General features: G+C 36.4%; 1 protein-coding gene, 2 long non-coding RNA genes and 1 pseudogene across 27 annotated transcripts; 1 reads left to right on the top strand and 3 right to left on the bottom strand.

Annotated features, from left to right (window-relative positions):
* Positions 1 to 804: 804 nt before the first annotated feature.
* LOC112190775 lies at positions 805 to 6667 on the bottom strand. 9 transcript variants are annotated; one of them, XR_005806338.1, is made up of 9 exons: positions 6464 to 6590; positions 4120 to 4209; positions 3949 to 4034; positions 3700 to 3772; positions 3455 to 3539; positions 3197 to 3283; positions 1962 to 2038; positions 1266 to 1332; positions 805 to 1165 (listed from the first exon to the last, which is right to left on the bottom strand). It is a non-coding gene; the product is annotated as an uncharacterized LOC112190775 (long non-coding RNA). The 9 variants fall into 9 exon arrangements; XR_002932585.2 differs by having other exon boundaries at positions 3455 to 3536; XR_002932580.2 differs by having other exon boundaries at positions 3455 to 3595; positions 3700 to 3757.
* A 1250-nt stretch (positions 6668 to 7917) lies between these two features.
* LOC112190774 lies at positions 7918 to 11617 on the top strand (annotated as a pseudogene).
* A 1455-nt stretch (positions 11618 to 13072) lies between these two features.
* LOC112189358 lies at positions 13073 to 15909 on the bottom strand. Of its 11 annotated transcripts, none has more exons than XR_005806336.1 (7): positions 15677 to 15906; positions 15118 to 15180; positions 14804 to 14899; positions 14216 to 14295; positions 13593 to 13797; positions 13411 to 13493; positions 13073 to 13337 (listed from the first exon to the last, which is right to left on the bottom strand). It is a non-coding gene; the product is annotated as an uncharacterized LOC112189358 (long non-coding RNA). The 11 variants fall into 11 exon arrangements; XR_005806337.1 differs by having other exon boundaries at positions 13073 to 13351; positions 13420 to 13493; XR_005806334.1 differs by having other exon boundaries at positions 13411 to 13497; positions 15677 to 15905.
* A 2797-nt stretch (positions 15910 to 18706) lies between these two features.
* On the bottom strand, positions 18707 to 26627 carry LOC112190466 (uncharacterized protein At4g26485-like). 7 transcript variants are annotated; one of them, XR_005806083.1, is made up of 4 exons: positions 22308 to 22659; positions 19795 to 22184; positions 19101 to 19672; positions 18707 to 19010 (listed from the first exon to the last, which is right to left on the bottom strand). XR_005806083.1 is itself a non-coding variant. In XM_040514099.1 (4 exons), the coding sequence occupies exons 1-3, from the start codon at positions 25562 to 25564 to the stop codon at positions 23674 to 23676; spliced, it is 633 nt and encodes a 210-aa protein (XP_040370033.1). In that variant the 5' UTR covers positions 25565 to 26627; the 3' UTR covers positions 21300 to 22184; positions 22308 to 23673. The 7 variants fall into 7 exon arrangements, 1 of the variants encoding a protein (XP_040370033.1); XR_005806085.1 differs by lacking the exon at positions 18707 to 19010 and having other exon boundaries at positions 19148 to 19672; positions 19795 to 21358; positions 21987 to 22184; positions 22308 to 22663; XR_005806084.1 differs by lacking the exon at positions 18707 to 19010 and having other exon boundaries at positions 19148 to 19672; positions 19795 to 19967; positions 21214 to 22184; positions 22308 to 22660.
* Positions 26628 to 27924: the final 1297 nt, after the last annotated feature.

Below are 27924 nucleotides of genomic sequence, written 5' to 3'. Positions count from 1 at the left end.
TCCTTTTGGGTCGTAAACACTGGCGGGCCGAGGTAGGGGCAAGAGGGGGCTGATGCCCCCACTAAAATAATATTTATAGGTTCTTTCATGTATGGTAGCCGTTGTCTGCTTACTGCAATTATAGGATAGATGAAGGTTACGCCCCCACAGATAGAAACCATTAGTAAGCATTCTGATTCCTTTACATAGTCTTTCTAAGTTCGCCCCCACATAAGTTTACTTCTGGGTCCGCCAGTGGTCGTAAACGATCTTGTTCTGACGGCTACGACAACGTGATGACATTACTGAGAAGATACTGTCAAGATTACCAGCCAAATCTCTACTACGATTTCGGTGAGTTAATAAAGAGACCAAACATTTTTTCTCTTGTCCTTTAGAACCAAGCTTTTATGGCTTTGGTTATGATTCTGCCACTGAAGATTACAAGGTCATTCTGGGAACCAGCACCATTGCGGTGTGTACAATCAAATGTTCATGAAGGACTATTGGTGTTGGAGATGTCGATTCTGTCGAAAATTTGTATCGGAAGGGGCACTTACTAAATGGAGCTCTACATTGGCTTAATATGATATAGTTACAGAATAATGGCTTTTGATTTAGCCACGGAGGAATAAAAGGAGTTGCTCCCATTAGACAATCTTATGAAAGAAACTTCTACAGCAGATATTGTAACCATCGGAAATTCTCTCTATCTTCTTTTTGCCGAAAGTGATGCAATTACATCATGGGAGATGAAGGAATATGGGGTCAAAGTGTCTCTGACTAAAGTTGTAGAAATTTCTAGCAGTTATACCTACATTTAACATTGCACTAGTTAGCATCCCCGCGCGTTGCTGCGGTTTATTATTTGCCTATATTTGATCAATAAATGCCAGAGATATTTAGGTCTTTAGACATGCCATCCATAAAGCAACATTCAGAATATAGTTTGCAAATACATTTATATTTACAACTTTACATAACAGAGAAACACACAGTAGTTAGAAGGAGAAAAGTAAAAACATTATATACTTTGTTATAACAAACTGAATTAGCAAAAGGTCTTTATCACAAATAAGCAAAAGTTGTCGAGCTTCTTTATGTAGGTTAACTTCAGTTTGAAGAGTAGTAAAATCCAGCAGTGTGCATATCAGCCTCCATGATGGTATGTACTCACTCTTGACATCTGCAACAAAGAGAAGAAACAGAGAACCATCTTATGTTTGAAGTGCAAAAAAATTTGCAGCTTGAGGGCTTCACTATTCATTATAAATTAGTAGGCTTACCCATTGAAGATGATTCATGTATTACAGCCAAGTCTGAAAACACCCATCTCCAATTATGTGTCCTTACCTGTCACAATTACAGTAAATATGTCATGACTCTCATGGTATCTACAATTCTTTTGTTTATATGCTGCTGTGATTGTAACATGGAACCAATGAGGCTTTCTAAATATTGAAAATGGTCATGACTCCCAACTTTATATTCTTTTGTTATCTGTCTATTTTATACTATGTTTGTAGTCAAAATATTCAAAATTCCTATCTGGCAAGGATAAAGTGGAACAATAATCAAGTGATTACTATACATGAAAGGGTCTTTCTTGACACCAATTTCAATTAGGAGCTATGGCGATGTGAAAATAATTTACCTAACAACAAAACATCTACCATAACAGCTTCACATGCTTTGCCAAAACACAAAATTCACGTTGAAAAAAGTCTTTTGAATAAGGGGGCTAGTGTGGGACTACTTCCATGGTTGAGGGGCAATTATCTACATGGACTACTCCTAGGGAAACAGATCCGTAAAAGTGTTTGAGACGCAAGATTTGTGTCGATAGATTTTCACACTTGTATCCATTTAACTCCAATTTTTCAGCACTTAATTGAAACAAACATGAAACCGGTAACGATCTACATGGAAGAAGAGACGAAAATATCAAGAAACTCATCCACACAACAGAGAAAGTTAATTACCTTTTTGAAGCAACATTCACAATCAGGAGAACCTTGCCACTGTACTCACTTAGCTTTACATCATTTCCATGAATATCCTGCAATCAAGTCCATCAGTATACAAATTAATTCAATGCAATCACAAACTACATTGCAAATCATGTGCAGAAGTAAATCCATATCTTGTTGTCTCTAATCTTCATTCAACTGATTAACTGTAATTAAATTTTGGTCAATCCATCGCTTTTGCCTTAATATTCCTAATGCAGGCTAGCGGTTTCATTGTAGAATAAGGAGGATGTACAAAGAAGCCAATAATAAGAATGTTGGAAATTTAATTAATTTAAATTAGATTAAATTCATTTGAATGAAAATTCAAATTACCAATATTGATATATATGAAAGAAGTAACTGATCATCTTATCCAAAGGTTATAACCTTTCAAACTAAACACAACGTGGAAGTTGTAGTGTAGAAAAGTATGACCTTTCAAATAAGATGAATCAGACTCCTATATATACAGAACCAATCCCACCACTTTGCATCCAATTTTTGCATCAGAAAATTCATCCAATATTCAAAGAATTTCTGCATTTATATTAGAGTTAAAAACAGAGAAAGTTCAAACACTACATTGGTTCGCCGTTTCTTGTTGATTAAAGTGCTTTCTCAACAAGAAGAAAGATCGTTGTATCCTGGGAGGCATTCGCCAATTCAAACCTTCAAGCACCTGTGAGGGGCGATTTGTCTTAAGGCTATAGAATCAAATTCTAGCCTCGATCTGTCAAAGGTTTTTCTAAGATTTCATACTTCAGTTTTTCTTATATCATATTTGTTTTGAATTACAGTGGTTTCTTATAGATATACTTATTCACAATATAGCAATTTTCTAATTATTTTACTAACAAAGAATACAATAGGCTGATATAGTACCAATCATTCAATTCTTAGGTATTGAAATTAAAGCAAACAACTTTCATTGTACACAACTCTAGAATAGGGTAAACTGTTTTTAACTGAAATCAGGCCAATCAAACCATTGTAGAAAATGTTGGAGAAGTGCAGAAACCAACCATTTCTTAATAAATGGTTTGCTACAAAAGGATCCTATTGCTATCAAAACAGGAGAGTTCTACACGTACTGTGTCTGAATTCTGTAGTGTATAATAAATAAACCATCTATAATTCATGTAATATCCAGATAAAAAGTTCAAGTTTAATTCAAAAGAAATGGCCAAAAAATGAATTGAAGGTACCTGTGGCATGTCAACTGCATATCTGATTACTTGTTCAAACCACTGTGTCATCTCTCTGAACCGATCTTTGACCCTTTTAAGCCTCCCCTGAAATTCCCCAAGATATGCACAAATCAATTCAAAATTGAACTTGGAAGAACCACCACAATTAAATTACTTGATCAATCATGAAGAAATTAACAAAAAATAAAAATTCAACCAGTTGGGTAATTCGGGATTCAATTTTGAATCAATTACCAAGAAATCGAAATAGTTTACCTTATTAATAGGCTGCCCAGACTGATGGTTTCCCTGAAAACTTCCCCGTCCCGTGATCCTCTGATGTCTTGGCTCTCTGTCCCTTCTTCCAGACACAAAAAATTAATGAATGTATAGGTACATACAGATGAAAGTGCTACCCTACAGTCCACCATGGCAACATTAAGACCTAAAAGAGCTAGACATGATGTAGGTACCCATCTGATCTGACACAAAGAACAAATGCTAAATAAAAGACTACCTACAATTAATCAATGATCACTCGGGGACATCCAGTAGTCAGTCATCAAATCAACAGATTGCCTGCATTTTCCAAAACTACTCAAATTCAACAGCATTAATCACAAACCTAATTCAACTCCTCCACTAACTCTAATTCATCCAGTTTCGAACAGGATTACATTTCAATCGCAACTACCTTCAAAGCTCTATATGAACATATATACATTACTCCAAACTCGAAAAAAAAAAAAATTTAGCAATAGATAACTCACCATAAAGAACATCTGATAACCCGCTTTGGAGTCGAATATTCCTTGGTGAAGTACAACTGAGCAACAGTCCCACTAATCACATACACCTGAGCTTCCACCATAACCATCAGAGACCACAACAATATCAAAATTGCAAATGCCTAAAGAAAGTTCTAGGAAAGAGTATCTGACCTACAGCTCTCCTACTTTCCTCAACGCAATTCCAAAAATCGCCTTCGTTCTCCTTGTTGATGATAAACCCAATTTGACAATCGTAAACTCCTGCATCACCGAAACCCCAAATCAATCACATACAAAGAACCGAATCGAATTTGACGAACTCTAAATCGAAGGAAAACCCAACAAACTAAATCGAAGGAAAAAGCACACAATCACGACATGCAGAACCTATTCACTACAACCTGCCTCTCTTTCACTCTCTGTCAACTGATAGGAGCATTTTAATGCGGTATTTTAATAGTTAATTCCTCACATTTTTCTTAGTTAATTCCTTAACGAATCGATTTTTAACTCAATTTCTATTTTTTAGGTACATTGGAGTAGATGATGATGAAATGAGCAGTTTGGCCCTAAAATGAGCATTTTGGCCTGAGAAAGCGTGTCTTGGAGAAATTGAGCCAATGAGAAAGCGAGCTAGACAAGAAATGAGGAGTGGCAGACTAACCATCCGAACTTCAAATGAGTTGAAACTTTCCAGATTCATTCTAGAAAGCCCAAAGATCATTTCTTATGAAGAGTGCCAGAGCAAACTATGAGTGGAAGGCCTTCAAACAATCAGCCAAATTTTCTACAGAAGCAAAACTGGAAAACTGGACCTGTAAGAGGTCCAGCAGCATTTCCGGCCCAACCACATGGCAATACATTCTGAAATTTTACCACAGTAATCTACATTCATGGGGGAATATTTGTTATGAAGAAGTCTTGGGCAGAATCTAAACTTTTGGTGGAGATAAAATTGAAGTAAATGAGTAGGAAATCCATCATCATCATCACCCAAAAACATTCCATGTTTTAGGGTGTAATCATCATGTTTTCTCCATCATTTCTCACACTAATCCACCATCATCATCACCCAAAAACATTCCATGTTTTAGGGTGTAATCATCATGTTTTCTCCATCATTTCTCACACTAATCCACCATCATCATCACCCAAAAACATTCCATGTTTTAGGGTGTAATCATCATGTTTTCTCCATCATTACTCACACTAATTTACTCCATCTTTCCAATTTCACTCTTCTTTCTCTTCCCTATATAAACACCTTCTCCTCTCACTCTAAAATACATTCCTTCATCTATTTCATCTTCTTTATCTCTCCATTTCCTCTCCATATTTCTTTTTCATTCTCTAGCTTTCTTGTTCTTCATTTTCAAGCCAAGAGAAAGAGAAGCCATGCAATACATCAATTTCCTAACCGCCATCCACCCTTGTGTCGTCCCTAGAAGATTGCTTGCTTTCAAGGATCTTCAAGTTCTTCGTCTCAAGGCTTTATCATTCATCTTTCAAGGTGTATTATATCCTTTCTCTTGTTTTCTTTGTTTGATTTTGTAAGACTATGAATTCTAGTTAACAAATAATGTTAAGGGCAAAATTTAAAACCCGTTTATATGTTTTGAGATAAAGTTGTGATTTCTATATGTTGATTTTTATGTTGCTTATGTGGGTTTGTTTAATTAAATTTGCATGATAGAAAACTTTTGTATTTTAATCTTATGTGGTTGCAAACACTTAGGGTTTTGATATAATTGGTGCTAGGTTTAAGAACATGAAATCGACTTTTCGTTTTGTGTAAACTTGAATCAAAGTAGTAAAGGTTTTGTGCAAAGACCGAATTTAATTAAAGAGGATTGCAATTAGGTGGACTTTTCCATACTAAGTTGTACACTTGAGTTGATAGCCTTTCTCTATGTCTAATGCGTTGAACATGTCATGATTGACTAGCTTTCTAGGGCTTGATTGCATGTTTGATAGGATTAATCTAGGTACTTTCGCTTAGGTTAATTAGCATTGAAAAGTAAAATATGGGAAATCATTTGCTTTCGAATGTTTCACATGATCAACTCCTCTCTCATGACATTTAAAATCAACTATAGGAATTGTAATTGGATTTCTTGCTTATGGATGTGGTTTTGATCTTTGTTCCTTGCGATCCACCCTTGTATATATGTTTTTACATTTTCTTTATTTTATTTATCTTAATTTTCAATTCTATAATTCTTAAACCCCCCTCCCTTTTTATTTTGTTACTTGTATATATTTCTATTCTTTATTTTATTTTTGTAAATAATACTTTATTATTTTAATTCTTTATTTGTTTATACAATTGTATATATTTATATTCTTTATTTTATTTTTGTAAATAATACTTTTCTTTATTTGTTTCACAATTACAAGTGTACCCTCAATCCCCGGATAGAACGATCCCTATTTGCTTATACTACTAACGATATTTCAGGGTTAAATTATGCGCTTGCTTCTAGCGACATTATCAACCATAGTACGCAGAGCTCACCCGAGAACGAAGAGAGAGAAAAGATCGCGTCGATGCTAAAGAAATTTTTTGCAAAAATCAAGTCGATACCTCTTTAAGATGAAGAAGATCGTCATGCCCAGACTGAAATAACATGCAAATGAATATGCTAGCAGAAATCTCGAACCAAACCCTCAAGCACCAATTTCTTTGGTTAGAGACGAAAATCAATTCCCTTCACTCCCTCTCTCTCTCTCTCTGAATAAGAAAGACACGACAGTTCTGAGCAGGTAGACAGGTGTCGCTGAGCAGGTATGCATGGACAAAATAGTCTTTTCAGCCATGACCGGCTCGGCTCGCGCCGGAACTGTTCATAAGCCGATGAACATTGTGTTGAGAATTAGTATATAGTAAATACGGAGTAGGCTGCAATGAACCAACGCATTTGTAGACCAACAGATGCCGTCAGCTTTTCCGTTACATTTGACCGCGTCAACTCGCATAGGACAGGGAAGATGAAATCGTAAACTATCAAGTTACCAGAGGGGGTTTTAGGGGAGGGGGAGATTGGCAGCTGCATCGAGGAGGACATAAGGTTCCAAGACTAAATAGTAGTCTCCGTCGTCCTCAAAACATCAAAATTCCCTTTGAAAAGAACTGAAATCTGCAAACGATATCAATTTTAGTCTCGGCTGGAATCAGGAATGGCGTCGAGTGTGGTGAAATCCCTAATCAAATCATCTTCCTCACACCGGCAAATGGATGCAGGTTTCTTTTCTCAGCTTTACCCGATTGTTTTTCGTTTTAAGTATTGCAATGACTTACGTTCATCTCTATATTTCGCTTTTCGAATTCAATTCTGCAGAAAATGGCATAGCTTGTGGGTGATTGATTATATTTGGTTTTTCTGGTTTCCCTATCGAATTCCATGCCGGGGATTTATTCTAGTTGCATATATAGACTAGTTAACCTTTATTCAGATGCATAAACCAAGGCTTAATATTATTATTATTATTCATCCCCCATGCTACATAGTTTGCCTTTCAACACGTCCAATTTCAGCCATTGTTTTGTTTGCACCATACCATTAGACTTTCCCCTAGCCCTGAATGCTATAATCTAGCAATAACAAAGAGGCTTTTCAGGAAATCCAACACACCTACAAATCGAGTTTTCAGGAACTGATCATTGAACACAGATTTTTCTGGAGCATAAGCCAATTAGACTACAATGAGAAGCCAAATGTAACACTGTTCTAGGAGCCTGCATTTCAATCAAGTTCCCTGTCAGTGAAATTCTGAGCACATTTTACCAGTCAATCAACACATTGTGTTGGTTCAGATGGTGTTCATGTTGTCATCTTAGCTTTACAATAATGAGTGTTCTGCATAAGAGAATAGGTTCCTATTCCCTCTTCTTCTTCTTCTTTCACGCTTTTGCACCTTCTCATTTGCTTTTGATTTCGTCTTGTTTTCCGATACCTTGTTTGGTTGCCGATGAGGAAAATTGAAACGGGGCATTTTTGTGTTCAGAGTGCTTGTAGTATGAGGCTGGCAGGGATGGAAGACACGACGGAGCTGCTGGAGAAGAAGCTAGCGTCGGAAATTTCGAAGATGAGCTTAGAGGAGGCACTCACTCTCGCTCCTGTTTTCAGCCATTACCTCAATTTGATGGGCATTGCTGAAGTTCATCACAGGTCACTCAACGACTTGATCTCTCTGTTTTATTTTATTTTTTATATTAAATTTTTTGTTTTTTGAAAAAAAAAAAGGGTTAAATTTCAGATATGTGCCTGTGTGTTTATACTTGTTTGGAAATGAAATATGAAGCACCAGAGCTTCAGGAAATAGTAGTGTCTATCAAGGATTGACTTCTAACTTTGGTTGTACGGTTAAAATTATGACATTCTAGCTTCCGAAAAGATAATATGAAAAAACAAAAATTGGTTGGAATTCTTTCAGCTGTGAATTTTAAAGCATTTTGGTGAATTTAGAGATCGAAAATTGTTGATTTGTGCAGGGTTTGTAGACAAAAGAATGTAAATCTTGTGATGATATTTTTAATCAGCTTCTGCAGCGTGGTGTTTCCCCAAACCAGCTTTACGATACTGTTTGCAAGCAGGTTGGTTCTTTTCCTCCTATCCTTTGTCTTGATTTGTATGCCTAGACAGAAAATAGTGGGGAAAATATATCACTCATGTTGTTAAGGTTTCTGTAAAAGATAAAACCCAACCAATTAAATGATCTTGTTTTAATGAGCTCAAGTTGTTACTTCATTGATGTTGCCTCGTTCTATCAGCACACTGTTGAACATAAGATGTGTGTGTGTGTGTTTCTACTGTTGTTCAGTCATTTAGATATCTTGTTCTCAACCTTAAGTTTTTGCTGCAGGAGGTCGAGATTGTTCTTACTGCACATCCTACACAAATTAATCGCGTAACCTTACAATACAAACATATCAGACTTTCTGTGAGTGGCTAGTGACTTTGCTCAATTTTTAGGATGTTGAACATTATGATTAAAAGACATGTTGAAAATTTGTTTAGACTAATAATATCAAGTTACTTGCAGCATCTTTTAAATTTAAGAGACCGACCTGATCTTACTAGTGAAGACAGAGATATGGTGATTGAAGATCTGGTATTGTTTTTCCAACCTTATTCTCTTCTTCCAAAACCACTTTGCTGGGGCAAGGGGGATTGCATCTTAATGACATTGATATCGTGGATATTCTCTAATTTTCCTTGTGTTTTATATTTTACTCGTGCTTTTATAGGTGCGAGAGATAACTTCTGTATGGCAAACAGATGAGCTTAGGCACCATAAACCCACACCAGTTGATGAAGCTGGGGCAGGTAAACCACTTCAACATTAGATTCATTGATATTCACATGCTTTGGCTCTTTGAAATTGTGTGTATCACTTACAGACAAAATAAAATTGTATATATTGTTTACCACAGGTTTGAACATTGTGGAGTAGTCCCTTTGGAAAGCTGTACCTCATTATTTATGTCATTTCAGCAATGCTTTAAAGAAGATTTGTCTTCAAATTCGTTTCTGGTATTGATCTGTTTCCAGTTCTTTATATGTAGCTACTACCTTCTGTCTTTCTGTACTTCTTGTCATAATGTTTTCTTAATTTATTTATCAGCACACTGGGAAACTGGAAAACCACTTCCATTGAAATGCACACCAATCAGGTTTGGCTCTTGGATGGGGGATGGTCGAGATGGAAATCCCAATGTCACAACAAAGGTACTCATGGGTCTTATTGATATTTTATTCGTAAATCTTCTCCTAATGGTATTATTTACTCTCTTAAATCTAGGAGAGTCCTTTCATGCCAACAAAAGACATGAAGCATGAACTAATCATAACTTTGGCATATATTAGATCTGTGTTATACATAACTTAGTTTACTGTATTGGTAATGGTGTTGCTGTGTTGGTAATTCATGGGGTAGTAAATCATGTTTTGAGGGGAATAAAGCAAGCCCTGGTACTTAGAATCAATTACTTAACTGTACGGAGACATTGATGGATAAGCATGACCTAGTTGTGTAAAGTTTTAGACCATCAGTTTAACCTTCATTTGTGCTATCCCTTCCCTGTTCTTTTCTTTGGGGTATGAGAGAGGAGGTTTTAGTTTTAAGGATTCCAGTATGCTGCCAGATTTCATGATTAGATTGCAAACTTAAGATTATTGTTTATGTAGAATTTATGATGTCAGACTGTCTAGCTCTTCTACACAATTATATCAACTTGCCTCTTTCTATTGCTTCAGGTCACAAAAAATGTCTCGCTTTTATCTAGGTGGATGACTATTGATCTCTATATTAGAGAAGTGGATAGCCTGAAATTTGAACTATCCATGAATTGGTGCAGTAATAGCTTGTCAAAACTGGCACAAGAGATTCTAGAGCACAGTATGACATATTGCAGTTATTTTCAGTGATCATTAATATTGGCTGCTTGGTATCATGTGGAGACTACCAAAGCATAGCTTCCATTGTTTTTCTTTGACAATTTCCTTAACAGGTTACTCCTATGTTTCTGATTTTTTTTTTATTGCTTGATCTTTTTTTTGAGGGCTGGGATTATGTTGTTCTGAGACTCTAATCTTATTAATATAACAATTTAAATCTCTAGATCACTTCTGTGTATGCAGAATAAAAAACGTTGAAAGACAGATGAACACTCTTACTTTATGTTCTGCCAGGTAGGATAGAGCAGATTCTAACTTGTGAAAGTAATTGAGTGAAAAAATTGGAGTCATAGTTTACAAAATTCTTTGTTTTTTATGGACCTATGGGAATTTGACTTCTCTTAGCCCAACTCTTCTATGCATAAGTACCCACTGGTCATCCCCTCCTGATTTCTTAAGGTTTCAATTTATTTTTAATAGATGATGAATATACTTGTGAATCAATTTATAATGTTAACGTAATTGAAATTCTCTCTTCAGAATCTGCATCTGAGGATCACCAGAGTTGGGATCATCAGTGTTATAATAGGAATCAGGTAAAGTAACAACCTGCAGCACTTCCAACACAACTTCCAGCTAGAGCTGATCAACCCTCTTGCACTGGTGAACATCCGATTATCCTCTTAAAACTACTTTTTGAAGAAAAAAATTATAGAAAAATTGAGGATCTCAGAAGTTTTGTTACTTTATATTATGTTCATATGCTGCCATCCCTTATTGCATAAATGAGAACTTGCTCAACTATGTTACAAAGACAATTGACATCAGTTCCAAAAAAGGCAGTGTGTATCACATGGGCCCTTGTAGTTATTTCCTTTTCAAATATGGAGGGAATCAATTTTCATAAATAAAATCTTAATTTAGCTGTACAATAGTGAGCTAGAGCTGTCTTTCCACCTAGAATCTCTATTAGCAGTTACTTTTTGTCTCTTTGATTGTTAGCCTTCCTGAAGTGTTTATTTATTCTATGACCAATGGTACTCATGGTTTCTCAGTTCTTTTAAACTTGCCTCTTCACGCAGAATGCAATGTTGGTCATTCTCACTATCCCAGAATTGAAATGTTGGTCATTTTAACTAAAGATTGCATTGGGGCAGGAATCTGGTAGACATGCTGAAACACTTGATGCAATTGCCAAATATTTGGATATGGGCACATACAGTGAGTGAGATGAAGAAAAGAAACTGGAATTTCTAACAAGAGAGCTCAAGGGAAAAAGGACCGCTAGTCCCATCTAGCATGGAGGTAAAGTAGTAGTGTTAGGAACTTAGGACTTCGGATTACTATGCTCCAAAGTTCAGAATAAGTTACTTCTACCCGAATTTTTGAGAAAAAAAAAATTCTGACAAGAATTCTTTGCTATATATCTAATGTGTCTCTTCATTACAACAATTAAATGAAATTATGGTAGTCATTATTTACCTACAGGGAATGAACTTTAAATAAGCACAAGTTGATCTAGCATGATGATGGAGTTGTTTACTATTCTCAACAATTTGTTTTATACTCTCAAACTCACTTCATAGCATGCGTTCAACTTAATTGGGAGGTTTTCCAATTGCAAAATTTCCAACTCAGGATCTTCTTTTGTGATAGGAAGAGAAAGTCTTGGTTTACCACTATTGGCCAAAATCTTAAACTATGAAGGTGTGCTCCATGGGTGTTTGCATGGACTTGAACCAGGATCTTCTTTTCTGATAGGAAGAGCTCTACTGGAATTGGACATCTTTGGGCAATTCCATGGGTGTTTGCATGGACTCGAACCAGATTTGTTCTTCCAGCTTGGGTGGAGTTGGGAGTTTGTGAGAAGGGACACACTGAAGACTTGAAAGCCATGTACCAAGCTTCTTGAACCCCAAAGACGTTGATGAAGTCCAATTAGAGGAAGAGCCTCCAACTCAACTGCTAGACGGGGAAAATTTTACAGCTAGCAAGTACTGAAGACATTCCTAGCATGACATGAAAACACGAGACTGTTTTATTTGAAATCTTCTGTTAGAATCATTAGTATTCAAATCTTTGGTTGATGGCCTACTGACCCAGAATGTTGATGGGAATTCACATTTTTGACTGCTAGTATCATCTGTGGAGCATAATTGTTTGCTGTTGTATCAGATGAATTCAATTCACCATGCCCTACCGAAGAGATTTCTGCTTAAAGTTTTCATTTGGTAGAAGCAGAACTAGTATATCTGGAATGGGATTAGCAGAGTCTAATTATGCTCCACCCTTGTACGAGTTTGTAATTACTTAGGTCAATGCATATTTTTAACAAGTGCTACTGGCCATTTGTTCTGTTGGATAGTTTTGGGTGTTTAGGTTTGGATGATTAACAGCAACTGCTATGCCATCTATTCTGTTTCATTTTTATGCTTTCATCTTAAAATTGAGTTGAGTATATTCATCCTTTACACATTTCCTGTAACACAATTATCTCATTGTATCTGCACAGCCATACCAAACAGTCATAGTGGCATAGTTATTCATTGTTCTGCGATACATCATGTGTAAGGCTTGTTTGTGACTATCTAACTGTATTTGTTCATTTCAAGGAGCTCATGTGGGGCAAGACAGTGATCTAGAGCTTTTGTGTGCATGCGTGGTGTAATTGGCAGCCACAATGCCATGCAGCTTTTCATGGGGAAATAATATGGAGCTCAAGGAGGTGATGAGATTGAGCAGTGTAATTGAATGGTTGGGTGAAGCTGAATTTCAAATGAATAAAGACATGATATACTTAGAGAAGTTTCCATAGCATTCAAAATTAGTAAAAATCACAAAATCCCACAAACAAAGTCTACTGGTAGCATCTTGATCAGAGCCCAGTCTTCTAGCCGTCCCGGTCAGGCATAATTTTAGGTACAGATCATAAAATCCCAAGAACAAAGTAGACTGGTAGCATCTTGTTGGACAATCAAAGCCAGTCGTACACTAAACAAAGCACACTAATATCAGATTATCAGTAAACAAAAAAAATGACATAGTTGAAAGTTTCTTGTTTTACATGTCAAACCTCTTCAATAGTGTCCATGTGCTCGTTCAAAAGCTCCTCTTCAATAATAGGCTCCAAGTGCTGTTGCTCAAAAGCTGGCTGAGAAAAGACAACAAATTAAACACACAACTCCTAAAAATTGGGTGAACGAATAGTATTTTATTGGAGATAGAAAATCAAGATGAAGTGATTACCTGGGATGGCTAGAAGACTCAGCTCTGATCACCATCCAAAAGGATAAGGAGGCCAAAGCCTTATTTGACAAATTTATGCAAGTTCAGGTCGTCTTTAAACATGTCATATATCAATCTCTTGCCTATCAGCATCTCAAATAGCAGGATTTCATAGCTATAGATGTCACCACTTGTTGACACCTCCATTCCTATGCCATACTCTGAACTTCATTTCCAAATGTACAAAAGAATAAGCATTCAGCCTATAAACTATCATGTTTGTGTGCACCCCCACCTTAAGTCCTCGGCTCTTAATGATTAGACTGGGCCAAACCTAGGACCTAGATGCATTCTTTGACAACCCAAAGATCACATTCTAGATCAGTGGATCACCTTCGAGCATATTTATGTATGCAACATGAAAAAGAAAAAAAAGAACAGCGAGCTTTGACAACCGAACAACAATATAGTTGGATGTCAAATAGGAACATTCATAAACACATTGGGCTTCTCCCAACCTACTATAAAATCCCTCTATAATCCTATACTCTTCAAATAGCTTCTATCATAATCAGACCCTCAAAATCCATAGTCACAACTGAAATAAACCATTTCAGGTTATTAGAAGAAAAAGAAGCTCAAACCTTACTCTTTGATACTTCCAGCTACACTCTTGCCAAGTGCAATGACTACTTTCTTCGAGATAACTTCAGTTTTCCACGGCCTTAGATCACAAAAAGGAAAAAGCAATAAAATATAAATTAGTAAAAAGAACCATAAATTTAAAACCACCCACCTAGATTGAACAAGACCAATTATACAAAACAGCCACAAAAAAAAAAGAAGCAAATTCAATTCGAGTTCAACAAAAACTGATAATCAGATTGAAAACCTAAAATCCTTGAACTTTTACCGGTATCGAATCGAGCACAAGAAGAGGAAGTTTGTCGTGCGTGCAGGAATCGAGGGCCATTGCGTATAAGCAAATAAGAGAAAGAAGAATATGCAAAGACCAGCAGTAGCACATCAAATAGAATAAAATAACCCACTTAAAGTCCAGATTTTTAGGTCATGTTAATTCTTCTAGCACATAATGTGATCTACTTACACATTCTGCTTCATTATGTGCGCAAGTGTAGGTGGACAAGTGTGATTATATATATTTGTCTTTCTTTATTAACAACACTTTTCTCAGTAATCATTTGTCATTGACAAATTTAAAGCTTACTTACAGAATAGTTGACATCAAGCTTAGGATTGCTATTGTAAACCAAACAAGTCTGAGCAGTGCAGTACCAGTGGGAGTGCACTGTGATGTTTTGGACCTCCTATAAATATCTCAAATATAGACATACAAGAAAACAGTGATATGAGAATTCATTGATCGCTTGATATAAGTGATAGCATTGAAATATTAAAAATCAAATGCAAAATGTTCAAGAAATCATTATAACCAATCATCCCTTTATATAACCAAACTTGTACCAAATTATACAAAAAAATCTATATTTCCAATTGAATAACAAAAAGTAAGGCAAGAGAAAACCTGCTTCTGGGGAGCGAAGTTCGGAATCCGCCTGCACAAATTCTTCAAACTGGTATTCCTCTCCTGTCAAATCCTAAACTCATCAGTACGGCAATCTAAAATTCCTATAGCACTACCAACTCAATAATCAAACTAATAATCTTCAAGCAACAAAATAAATAACAGTAAAACCAATAGACTTGCATAATAAACTCAAACTAACAACCAAAAAGGGTTCACTGCATTTTCTTCTCTCTTCTTGTCCTGCTTCAATTTCCCAGCAACCAAACATGAGATTTCAAGAAGAGCATAATAATCAAACATAACCAAACCCCGAATCCCATAAATACCCAACATAATTCACCAAAACTAATACTTGTTGAAGAAAACAACCCATAAAAAGCAACAGGCAAAAGCTAACCAAAACGATGCCAACTTCCAAATCAATCGAAATTCATATTGATGCAACAGTAATATGCAAAGGAAACGCATTGTCAACTATCATCAGAACTCAGCTCTGACAATTTATAACAAAATGTAGATTTTCATTAAGCAAAAGCCTGAGATGAAAAATACATACCGCGTAGTACTGGACATTGAAGGATCGGGTCTAAATTGGTCTGAGATCAAGGGCTTCTTCTGATTCGCCGGCTTCGGCTACAATTGCAACAAAACAGCCTCGATCGATGATCAAGATTTAGAAGGTGGAGATGTTCGATGGAGACAGTGGATTTAAGGAATTGGAGTTGCAGATTGGAGGTAGATGAGAATTAGGCCCGAAACGGTGAGGTGAGAAAAGGAAAGGTATCCTTGTATTTTTTTGCTAAAATTTGTCCAAAATTTTTCGCGCAAAATTTGACGAAATATTAAAATTTCAGCTTACCGCCCAAATAAAATTTGAAAGGTAATCTTGGTATTTACAGCCTCATATATATAATTTCTATTAACGGTTCAGATGCAGAGCAGACGGTCCAGATCACTTCTTTTGAAAATTATTTTCTAATAAATAATTTATATATTTTTGAGAATACTATACATAAATCATTTTTAAAATTCTGAAACATCGAAAAATCGTAATAAATAGCTCGGGTGTCGGCAAAATCCTCAATTCCTCATATGCCTAGTAATGTAATATAACTTATTTATTAGGTGTATTACAAAATTATACCTTCCATGTGCAACTTAATGGAGGAAATATAATTTATCAAAATTGGCCGTTGGATGTTATCATGATAAGAAAATATGGTTATGGTCAAAATTTCAGTTATTTTCGTCATCATTTGGGTCTTGATCTACTAGGTCAACTCTAAACTCAAAATACCACATAAAACTAATTTGTTCATAACATGTCATTCACAATTCATTTTTTCGATATGTCAGCTCTCTCACTCTCGTGGGTATGGGCTATATAAACTAATGTAAAACTTTATAGAAGTTTATCTCCTCCTGCTATAGCTCCCCTTAGGGAAGTATAAGTATATAAAGAGTTGACCGCTTTATTTGATGTCGAAATGACGGCGAATCTGGTTAATTTTTTTATATAGTACCTATTAATATACTATAAATATATGGGTAATATCAAATTTACCTATTTTCAGTTACGAATTTTTATATTGCACAAAATCCTTATATGCCTAGTAATATGGTCTAACTAGTTTATTTGGTGTATTACAAAATTATACCTTCCAAGAGCAACTTGGTGGAGGAAACATAATTTATCAGAATTGGCCGTTGGATGTTATCATGATAAGAATATAAGGTTATGGTCAAAATTTCAGCTATTTTCGTCGTCGTTTGGGTCTCGATCTATTAGGTCAACTCTAAACCATAAATACCACATAAAACTAATATGCTCATAACCTGTCATTCGCAATTTATTTTTTCGATATGTCAGCTCTCACACTCTCATGGATATGGGCTATATAAACTATGTAAAAATTTATAGAAGTTTATCTCCTACTAGTATAGCTCCTCTTAGGGAAGTATAAGTATATAAAGAGTTAACCGCTTTGTCTGATGTCGAAATGATGGCAAATCTGGTTAATTTTTTAACACAGTACCTATTATTCTATTAATACGCTATAAATAGATGGGTAATCTCAAATTTACAGATTTCCAGTTACGAATTTTTAGATTGCACAAAATCCTTATATGTCTAGTAATGTGGTTTAATTTGTTTATTAGGTGTATTACAAAATTGTACCTTCTAAGAGCAACTTGGTGGAGGAAACATAATTTATCAAGATTGGCCGTTGGATGTTATCATGATAAGAATATATGATTATGGTCAAAATTTTAGCTATTTTCGTCGTCATTTGGGCTTCTATCTACTTGGTCAAATCTAAACCCTAAATACCACATAAACTAATATGCTCATAACCTGTCCTTCGCAATTTATTTTTTCGATATGTTAGCTCTCACACTCTCGTTGGCATGGGCTATATAAACTAATTTAAAATTTTCTAGAAGTTTATCTCCTCCTGGTATAGCTCTTCTTAGGGAAGTATGAGTATATAAAAAGTTGACCACTTTGTCAGATGTCGAAATGACGGCAAATCTGGTTAATTTTTTTACAGAGTACCTATTAATACGCTATACATAGATGGGTAATCTCAAATTTACCGATTTCCAGTTACAATGTTTAGCTTGCACAAAATCCTTATATGCCTAATAATGTGGTCTAACTTGTTTCTTAGGTGTATTAACAAATTATACCTTCCAAGAGAAACTTGGTGGAGGAGCATAATTTATTAAAATTGGCCGTTGGATGTTATTATGATAAGAAGATATAGTTATGGTAAAAAATTCAGCTATTTTTGTCGTCATTTGGGTCTCGATCTATTAGGTCAACTCTAAACCCTAAATACCACATAAAACTAATATGTTCATAACCTGTCCTTCACAATTTATTTTTTCGATATATTAGCTCTCACACCCTCGTGGGTATGGGCTATATAAACTAATTAAAAATTTTCTAGAAGTTTATCTCCTCTTGGTATAGCTTCCCTTAGGGAAGTATAAGTATATAAAGAGTTGACCACTTTGTCTGATGTCAAAATGACCGCGGATCAAGTTAATTTTTTTTACGGAGTACCTATTAATACGCTATAAATAGATGAGTAATCTCAAATTTACCGATTTCCAGTTACTAATTTTTAGATCGCACAAAACTCTTATGTACCTAATAATATGGTCTAACTTGTTTATTAGGTGTATTACAAAATTATATCTTCCATGAGCTTGGGTTATCTTTCCTATTATGGTATGTGAACTCGTCTGTCCCTTGACGTATATGTGCACCGAGTTCATTTTATTTTTTTGTAATAAACTAATAATATAGATGAAATGTCAAATTGTGATTTAGTTATCAGTTGAAGCATTCATGTTTTGGAAGTGATACAATAATTTATTCTTGCTTTTGTTGCAGGTACTTGAGATCTCTTATTGTTGCTCTTGTTGAAAATTGCCCTCGATGTACATCAGAACTTCAGAAGGGGAAAATGTAGTGTCATGAAGGAATTTGAATTAATAGCCATGTTAGGATGCATCTGATGTATGATAAACTGCTCCAATCCAAAAGCGAATTCTGAGAAAGCAAATTCCGACCAAATTACATCATGACAATTTTGAAATGTTTTACTGCTCGAAATAAAAGTCTTTCTAGGAATGTAAAGAATTTCCCAATAAATCATTCTAAGTCACCACTTGATCTATGAACCAATTTTGTGCTTCTAAGCATCACATTGTTGAACTTGAGAGTGTTGAAAACAATTCTCTTCTTTTGTCAGATTCCACAGAAACATACCCTAAAAGAAACCTTTGGAAAGGATGACAATCACTGATAGATCTTCATGAGTCTAAATGTAAAAATATAGCACCCATACACCATTATAATTTCTCATCCAAGGGATGGCCTGCCAACAAAACATTTCCCTAGTCACAACCACAAAGCTTGGTAAAAAGAGAACGTAAAACATGAGGCAGAGATAGGAACTAGGAAGTACGTCTGCATAGCGGCAAGAATGACAGATTCAATATGGGACTCTGCAAGTGTCAAAACCTGGTTTAAGCATCTATTCCATCTAGGAAGTACTAACTAAATATTTCAGTACATGTGCTAAAATTCAGTTCATAAAAGGGAACTCATGGCAGCAGACTTCACACGTTTGTTCTCTTTCTTATATAAGTGAAAATCTGGAAGTAGATATCAAAAGTAACTTAAAGATATATCAACTTCTCATACATCTTTATGGCTGGTGTGTTTGATGCTCTCACAAAAAGATCAACAAGGGGTTTAACTCCAAGCCAAGCTGGAAGACAAATCTGGTTTGAGTCCATGCAAACACCCATGGAATTGCCCAAAGATGTCCAATTCCAGCAGAGCTCTTTCTTCTTGAGGGGCGGCTTCCTATGTTAAGGAAGCCAAGCTCAGCCTGGGGTAGCAACTTCTTCTACAATAAAATAAAAGCACATCTGGCACAAGTCGAGCTTTCATTAATACCATCCCAAACGTAGCAACTCTTCAGATCAAATCAGCAAGCCGACCATCAGCTAGTATCCCAGATCCACATGATTGCTGCAAAAAAATGATTGTTGTCAACTTGTCATTCAACATTACATAAGAAGTCTATATGCATGCAGATATGGCACATTTGTGTCTGCACAGAGAGAGAGGGAGGGAGGGAGAGAGAACATTACATAAGAAGTCTATATGCATGCAGATACAGCACATTTGTGTCTGCAGAGAGAGAGAGAGAGAGGGAGGGAGGGAGTTCTATAACTTCATCTGATGTGTCATAATACTCCGTTAGACTAAAATAACAAGGAAGATCCTCTAGAAGAAGCTCCAATCGTCTTCGTGTCTTCATAAGCTGTACCCACAGAACATACACATGTCACACCCCAAACCCGGGTATGACCTATGGGGTTCTCAAGTAAGAGAAAATGTGAACAAGACCGAATAAGACCAAGATCGATACAATCTTGGCCTAAAAGTATGAAGTACTTCGGGATGGACTTTGATTTGAAGAAGGAAATGAAAGTAACATTAAACCAAATGAAACTATATGTTAATCAAGCAACAAAATACATTATCTGAACTTGAAAACTGTAGATGAAGAACTGAAAGCTGATTCAATAGAGTTATAACGAAAGGGAGACATAAGTGGGTTGGAGAGTTAAGGCATGAACAACTTAACTTTGAAGATTTACTAAAACTTCATTTCTGCAGCAATGAACTTGAAACTTTCCAGACTAAAAGTAACCATGTTAAAGAAAGACATACTAAATTTTCAAGCAAATCGGAGTACGAAAGTAAGGAAAAAGATGGATACAGATAGACTGAACTGCCAGGTTTTAGAAAAATATTGCAGCAGCAAAGGCCACCAAAAAAATTCATTGGAAGTCCAAATGACAAGAAATCAGTTTCGAAACTAGCATTGGGAAATATAGTTCAATATACACAAAAACCAGAGGTTAAATAATTCAAGTGGAAGTTCAAATCTCAAGTGAAAATCAAAGGAGACATTTAGAGTGCTGGAACTTTTCCAAATGCAGACTTAATCACCGAAAATTCACTACACATCGAAATAAGACGAAACTTTCCAGATCCTTTGTTAACTGACTGAAAAGAAATATGTCAAAATTTCAGAATATTTGGAGGCCAATAAGTTGAGAAACAGAAATACCAAAGAGGGCTATGCTGCAGGGCAGTTTTTGCAAAATTCCAGCTGACTGACTTTTCTTTGGGAAGGAGCTACGGGTGGGTTCAAATGTTTTTTGTTTTGGACGAAACTTGTTTGGAGAAAGTGTTGGAATGTCCAATTTTAAAGAAAACATAGCTCAGCTGAAATCAATATTGAAGGATGAATCAAAATAATAACCAAAAATTATGCTGAGATATAACTAGAGAATTCAAAAGCTAATATGGTGTCTTTATGCAACACTTTCACATTCTGAACAGATGACACACAATCATATAAATTAACTCAATCAAACTGAAATCATGAATCTAGTAACTGACCCTCAAGAAAGTTAAATTCATTACCCAAGCACGAAAGCTGCAATGGTCACTAGACTATATAACACTCTTAGACACTATCTAATTAGATCTACTACCTAGGCTCTGATACCAATTTTCTTGGCTGGAAAAGTGATAATACAAATCTGAGGTAAGCAATGAACAGGGAGGAGTCTCCAAGAACTGTCTCAATTTAAAGAGGACAAGCATTCTCACTAAGTTTGGTATCATTTGGAAACATATCTGAGGAGCAAAGAAAATAAAAGTGAATAACCATCAGGGATGCTTCACATAACTCTAAAACTTTAAAGTCAAGTCTTTACTGGACTATACTCTTTGTCAAACTTATTAGTTCCAGTGCAATAGACATGATTACCCAGAACTCTTGTCAGCTTATTGTAATAACAGTATGTATCGGAATTTGAAAACCCAAAACCAATACTTCAATGACAATATCAAGTAATGTCAGTCAATGTGTAAAGCACAAGATCATAGTTACGAAAGAGTTCAAATGGTTAATTTTCAAAATCCCCTGAGCAGAACTGTTGCTGCCTTAAGGTTACACTTCAATTGTGTCAAGTTTGGTCTTTTTCTAAATTTCTCTTTTACTTGAGAACCCCTTAAGTCACACCGCCGAGTTTGGGGTGTGACGACACATGCATAAGTAACATAACAAAAACAAATGACTGTATAATCATTCCCTTTCAATGAATCTTCTAAACAAGCAAACATTGTCAGAATAAACAAGCTGTTCCAGAAAAAGGGTGGTGTGGTATCATCCCAAACCAGCATCCCAAAAATATAAATCAATCAAGCTTAGCTATGTATCCGCTAACAACTTGCTTGACATATTCAAAGTAAATAAACATACCTTGTCACTTTTTATATTACCAAGAACAATTCTATAAGGAGTAATTGCATATCTCTGAGTGGGGGCTTTGGCTTCAAAAGCTTATGGAAACTGGACCTTCCAACCTGGGACTCAGCAAACATTTTCCTCCTTTTGGCAACGAAGAGAGTTCTGGGATGGAGACTTTGCTATTGGAGATTTTGGAGATTCCGGACCATCCTAGCAAATGAGATAGTATAAAGATGACAACATATTGAGTTACTGCTACAAATTCCAGATAAATTGAATACAATCATAAATCCAAAAAGGAAAGGAATTTAGAGAATATATATGGGAACGAACCCGTATAGACGAAATTGCTCTCTGGTGGTGAGGTGAGGTGAGGTTTTCGGGGTCCAAGTGTCCATTGCTGCCTACAAATTGCCGTCATCGACTTACCAACACAACTGCCAAACCATATATCTTCTCTTCTCCACTCCAACCAAAATCAAACTGAATAACAATAATCAAAATCCATCCGGCTAGCAAGAAGGAGAGAGACCCAGAGTCGGAGTCGGAGGTAATTAGGCTGATTGGCGCAGGGATTGGTTTGCTCTCTCTCTCTCTGCTTTTAATCAGCTTCCGTTAAGGGGAAGAGATAACTTGAATGACAGATTAGCAAGGCAAAATGACTTCAATAGGAAGCTAAGCTGGGTTCGGAGATATTTCCGTAGCGAAAATACTAGAAACCCCTCCTCATTTTACCATCACGGCACAAAACTTACAATTGACAGAGACTTACCGGTCAACAAAAAATGTGGATCATAGTTGGCCACGTCAGTGGGGCCCCTTTGGTTCATTGCAGACTCTTCCAGTAAATATGGTTCGAAATTTTTATCTATTTCACAAACCGGTGAAGTACTTCTGAGTTCTTCAGGTCCGAGTTGCACAAAAGTGGGACTATATTATCCTATTGAAAAGAGAATTAGGTATGTTCATGAGACTTTTTTAATCCGGGCTGGTTGCTTCAACCTTATGTAGACACTCTGGTTTCACCAGTAAGGGGAAATGAGACAGTCGTTTGCTGATATCGCCAGTCGTCGGCAGCTTGCAGGCCCCATCTTCTTCTGTCTTCATTAGCTGCCTGCCATAGTTTCATCATGGAGCATTTCATCTTGTTTACCGTTTAGTATTATTTTAGGCGAGTTCGATTCAGTGGCCTATTTTATTTATAAAGTTCCAGTTTTAATTTTTATCCTGTTGTATTCAGTGCTTAAACTGCTTATTTTATAGACATTGTAGATGATAAAGGGTGCCATCAGTTTTCATAGGTAGAATGTGTGAAACAAACATATAAGTAGGTGAGCCTCGCATGTCATACAACAATGATGTAGGTAAAGAAGAAGAATAGAGTGCCTCAGCACACAGCCCTGCCGTATAGATCATGTACTTAAACCCAGACTAGTCCGCAGGAGAACTACACCTGCATTAGCATTAACTAAGTCATATGCACAAAACATGTGCTCTTGACAGATTCACAGCTCGCTGATTGCTGCTTACTCCTGATATGGTTCATATCAGGAGCAAATCCATATGCACAGAAACAACTAGTCAGAATACCCTACCATAGAGTCAACTCAGAGCAAGCAAAACATGTTCCTCTCTCCATAGGCCTAAGTGCACCACCTTAAGTCTGTTACTTCAGAAGAACATCAGTGCTAAGTCCAAACTAATACATATAATAAGTTTTAGCTACAAACTTGAAGGTGTAGCTCTCTCCCAGTGGAAATTTCTTGTTGCTGTCAATGCCACCGCCTCTCTTATTGTGATAGCCAGGGTAGTCAGACTTTTCGAACCACACTTTCTCTCTCAAAACCAGGCCTGCTTGAGCGGCAAGTTCCTCCACATTCCATATGTTATATGGGTAGTCATCCCTGGTTGTCACATGAATTTGACCACCAGAGCGAAGCACCACTCGGGCGCTTGCAAAAAACCCACTAAGCAATTGCCTGTGCATCCTATTCCATTGAACCCACAAATCAAGCACCAAGAGCGGAGAGAGATTAAATAACTAATTAGGGTATGGATGATATTTAATGAAAGGCAATCATATGCAGAGCAATGATTATTATAGACCTGCAGCCTACTGTAACCCCAAAACTATACAAGGCACATCCCTTTGGTGATAGTGATGAAATTCAACAGTTTTTGTTTTTCACTAAGAAACCATTTTCTTGCATTATTTGTGCATAAATATGATCACTGTTAAAAATTTACAGCATATCATCCACCTGTGACAAACTTGAAGTGCATCGAAATAATAAAGATCTTGATGAATGATTTCCAAAAACATAATTGGTTATGAAACCTTACTGTATGAACTCACTGATCATGCTATTGCAACAGATTCACAAAATTTATTTTATTTTTCTATACTAATCTTGGTGATACATCTTAATGAATGCAATTCTTGAGCTCTGTATATATGCAATATACTATTTTTGGAGCATAGAAATCAAAACTTTTGGATTCAGAAACTGAAGTGACAGTCACTAAAATCTCATTTGATTAAGGAAAGTTTTTGATTTGGTCAACTAAACCACATTTCCTTTCATCTCTAACCTAATTAGCCTATGGTGCCTCTGCTCTACATAGTAAATGGAAGTCTAAAACACCACCCACCCATATATACAATTAATGTAGAGCTTCATTGGGCACACAACAGAGTACAGGCAAAAAATTGTCACTTACTGAATGAGCTGATTATCTCTCTCTCGGAGCCAAGGGTAATGCCCTGCATGAGGAAAGTTGAAGATGATAACATCAAATTTCTTCCATTTCAGGATGTAATGGAGGTCCATGTCATGCACATTCACATCATGCAACACTAGGCATCCTCTCCCCCTCAACTCATCCAAGTGTGACACACAGCTCCAATGCTTTTCCCACAGAGATTCTGAAAAGTCAAATTGTAATTAGTCACTCGATAACAAAACTTTCACCTTAAAACATCTATGCTCCTCACACAAATTCTTTTCCCCGATTTAAATTCAAGCAAAAATGACCCAAAACACTACTCCACCCTTCCCCAAAATTAGTTTTTTTTTTCCCCTAAATTTTCCCCAAAACTTTCTCCTTTCCAAGCTCCAACACACCACATTTTTAGCCCCAAAATTTAAACAAGAGAAAACTAGAAACTTTGCAAAGATAAAGAGGAAAGATTTGAACTTTAGGGTTGAGAGGTTGTCGCCATCCAAGACCTTTCCCCAAAAATTAACATTGGGCTAGAGGTTAAAAAAAAAAATATGGTAGAGGAGTAAAATTACTAGCAGAACAAGGTATTGTTACTTGTAGCACTACAAATGATCCCCTAAAATCATTATAAAAACAGGGTCTTGCTACTTGTACTAGTCCAAATTGATGAACCCTAAATCAGAATAGTTACTTGCACAACAGGGCTTAGTACAAACCAGTAATGTACCTTGGGAGTCGAGAGAAGTAGCGACCATGTTAGGAGCGCAACCAAAAGCTCGAGCCAAGCAGGCAGAGAATGAGAAGTCGCCTTCCCCAACCAGCAGTATCTGCTGTGAGCTAGAGTAGTGCTCAATCCACCGCTCCATTTTCCTTCAAAGTTCAAACACCTCCACAACCCCAAAAGCACTTGAAAAGAGAAGCACTTTGTAAATATGAAAAGTGTTGGCATTCCAACAACCTCAAAACTCTACTCTATGTGATGTCCAAAATATTATTTAATCATAATGGTAAAATTTGATTAATTGTTTATATATGGGTTGATGTGAAACCTTGCCGACAAGACCAAGATCGAAAAGAGGAGAAGGTGGGAGGCATGCTTTTTAAGAATGAACATTGCAGGTTCACTTTTGGTCTTCCTCTTTTCTATCATGTGCTCTCTTTCTCTTGACACATCCTCACGGTCAGAAAGGAAATGAAGAACATGGCAGCTAAACTTTCCACCCTCACAACCTTGCTGTTAACGAACAAAGGAGGAAGCAATTGCATCTGTCTTCTATATCGTCTTGCTGTCAAAGAAGCAAGGAGGTGTTGGCGTGAGTCATACCGACAAAAGATGGCTGACAACCCTGAAATGTTGGATGGCCGACAATGCTGGAATACTGGCTTAAATCATGCCATTATATTAGGAATATTATTCTTTTGTAATAGGACTTGATGTATATATACTCTGTTCGTGGAGTAAAAATGATATAATTGAATTCCCACCTTCTTTCTGACTTGGTATCAGAGCGGAGATCGAATTTGGACTCTGTCTGTTCCACCGTGCTTTCTTTTGTTTCGGGTTCTTTTGTTACCGTTCGTTTCGGGTTCTTTTTTTGGTTATCTTCACTCAAGCACACTACCATCACCGCGCGCCGTTCCCGCAGTAGAAGCTTCGTCCAAAATCTGCAGCAGTTCGGCCCATTCCAAAACCCGCAGCAGCAGCTCCGTATCTTTCCCACAAGTCCGCAACAGCTCCGTGCCGTTCCAGCAGCAGCAGCGCCGTCCAAAACCAGCAGCAGCAGCAGCAGCAATCCCACGATCTGACATCACATCACTTGCAGCAGCAACAGCTCCGTTCATCACATCACTTGCAGCAGCAACCTCACGATCCCTTTCTACTGCAACAACACAAAAAAAAAAAAAGTGGGAGATGGTGGAAAAGGATGCCTTTTGCCGTATACCACATTACCACTCACCAACCCACTTCCCATCCTTTATCTTTGTCTGCCACCCCACCATTTATTTTAAAGTGCAAAAAAAAAAAAAAAATTTGCCTCCCTCCTTTGTATTTATAGTTTGTTTGAGGGTAAATTCCTCCTATGGTACCTGAAGTATTGCTATTTGGACAGTTTGATACCTGATGTATTAAATGGGACAGTTTGGTACTTAAAGTTAGACTCTGTTTGACACTTTGGTACTTCTGTTAATTTTTCTGTTAAATGTAAGGATAAAATTGACATTTATGATATATGTATAAAAACATAATAGAAAAACATGAGTTTGTGGGTTGATTTTCTTCAAAATTTTATAGGTATGAATTAATGCTTAATCATGGGTTATGTTGAAGGTGAAATATTCAAATTTTATGTTTAAGAAATATAGTAATCATATAGTGAACACCCATGAGAGTGCTCCATTGAAACTAGTCTCGTACAATTAATTTTTTTTAAACATAAAATTAAATTATGTCAACTTTAACATAACCCAAAAGCATGAATTCTTTTTCACTTTCTCCTAAATGACCCAAAAAATGATGAAGACCTAAAATGATACCAAATAATATCATCGCATTGTGTTTATGAAGAGGTGGAAAAATCCAAGTTTTGGAGGAAAAATCAGTGGATTCATAGAGAATAGTACAAAAAAAATATCTGATTATTATATTTTTTTAACATAAAATTCGAATATTTCACCTTCAACATAACTCATAAACATTAATTCATACCTATAAAATTATGAAGAACGGCAATCAACCCACAAACTCATGTTTTTTTATTATGTTTTTATACATATATTCTAAATGTCAATTTTATCCTTACATTTAACAGAAAAATTAACAGAAGTACCAAAGTGTCAAACAGAGTCTAACTTCAGGTATCAAACTGTCCCCTTTAATACATCGGGTATCAAACTGTCCAAGTAGCAATACCTCAGGTACCATAGGAGGAATTTACCCTTTGTTTGACGGGGTGTTTTAAAAGTAAGGCTGGGCGTTCGGACCCGAAAGACCTAGGACCCGACCCGAACCGAGTGAAAAAGCCCGAATCAGTTCGGTTTTAGAATTGAAATTTTTGGTTCGGTCTAAAGTCCGATCCGAATTGAAATTTTCGGTTCGGTCTCGGGTTCCATATTTTCAGGGCCCGAAAGCCCGAACCGACCCGATACTGTAGCAGTTGCCACATGTCAGTCTATGATTGGGTGTTATAATAATAAGTTAAATATAAAAATATATATATAAACAAGT

The sequence above is a fragment of the Rosa chinensis genome, chromosome 2 (assembly GCF_002994745.2).
Source record: "Rosa chinensis cultivar Old Blush chromosome 2, RchiOBHm-V2, whole genome shotgun sequence".
Classification (NCBI taxonomy): domain Eukaryota; kingdom Viridiplantae; phylum Streptophyta; class Magnoliopsida; order Rosales; family Rosaceae; genus Rosa; species Rosa chinensis.
The sequence above is the reverse complement of the archived record's forward strand: the minus strand, read 5'-3'. Positions and strand labels throughout refer to the sequence as shown.

Coding starts and splice junctions, on each gene's coding strand:
- LOC112190466 (XM_040514099.1), bottom strand. CDS start 25,564: ATGGAGCGGTGGATTGAGCACTACTCTAGCTCACAGCAGATACTGCTG. Junction 24,901..25,425: donor TACTTCTCTCGACTCCCAAG/GTACATTACTGG, acceptor TTGACTTTTCAG/AATCTCTGTGGGAAAAGCAT. Junction 23,963..24,695: donor AGAGATAATCAGCTCATTCA/GTAAGTGACAAT, acceptor TCAATGGAATAG/GATGCACAGGCAATTGCTTA.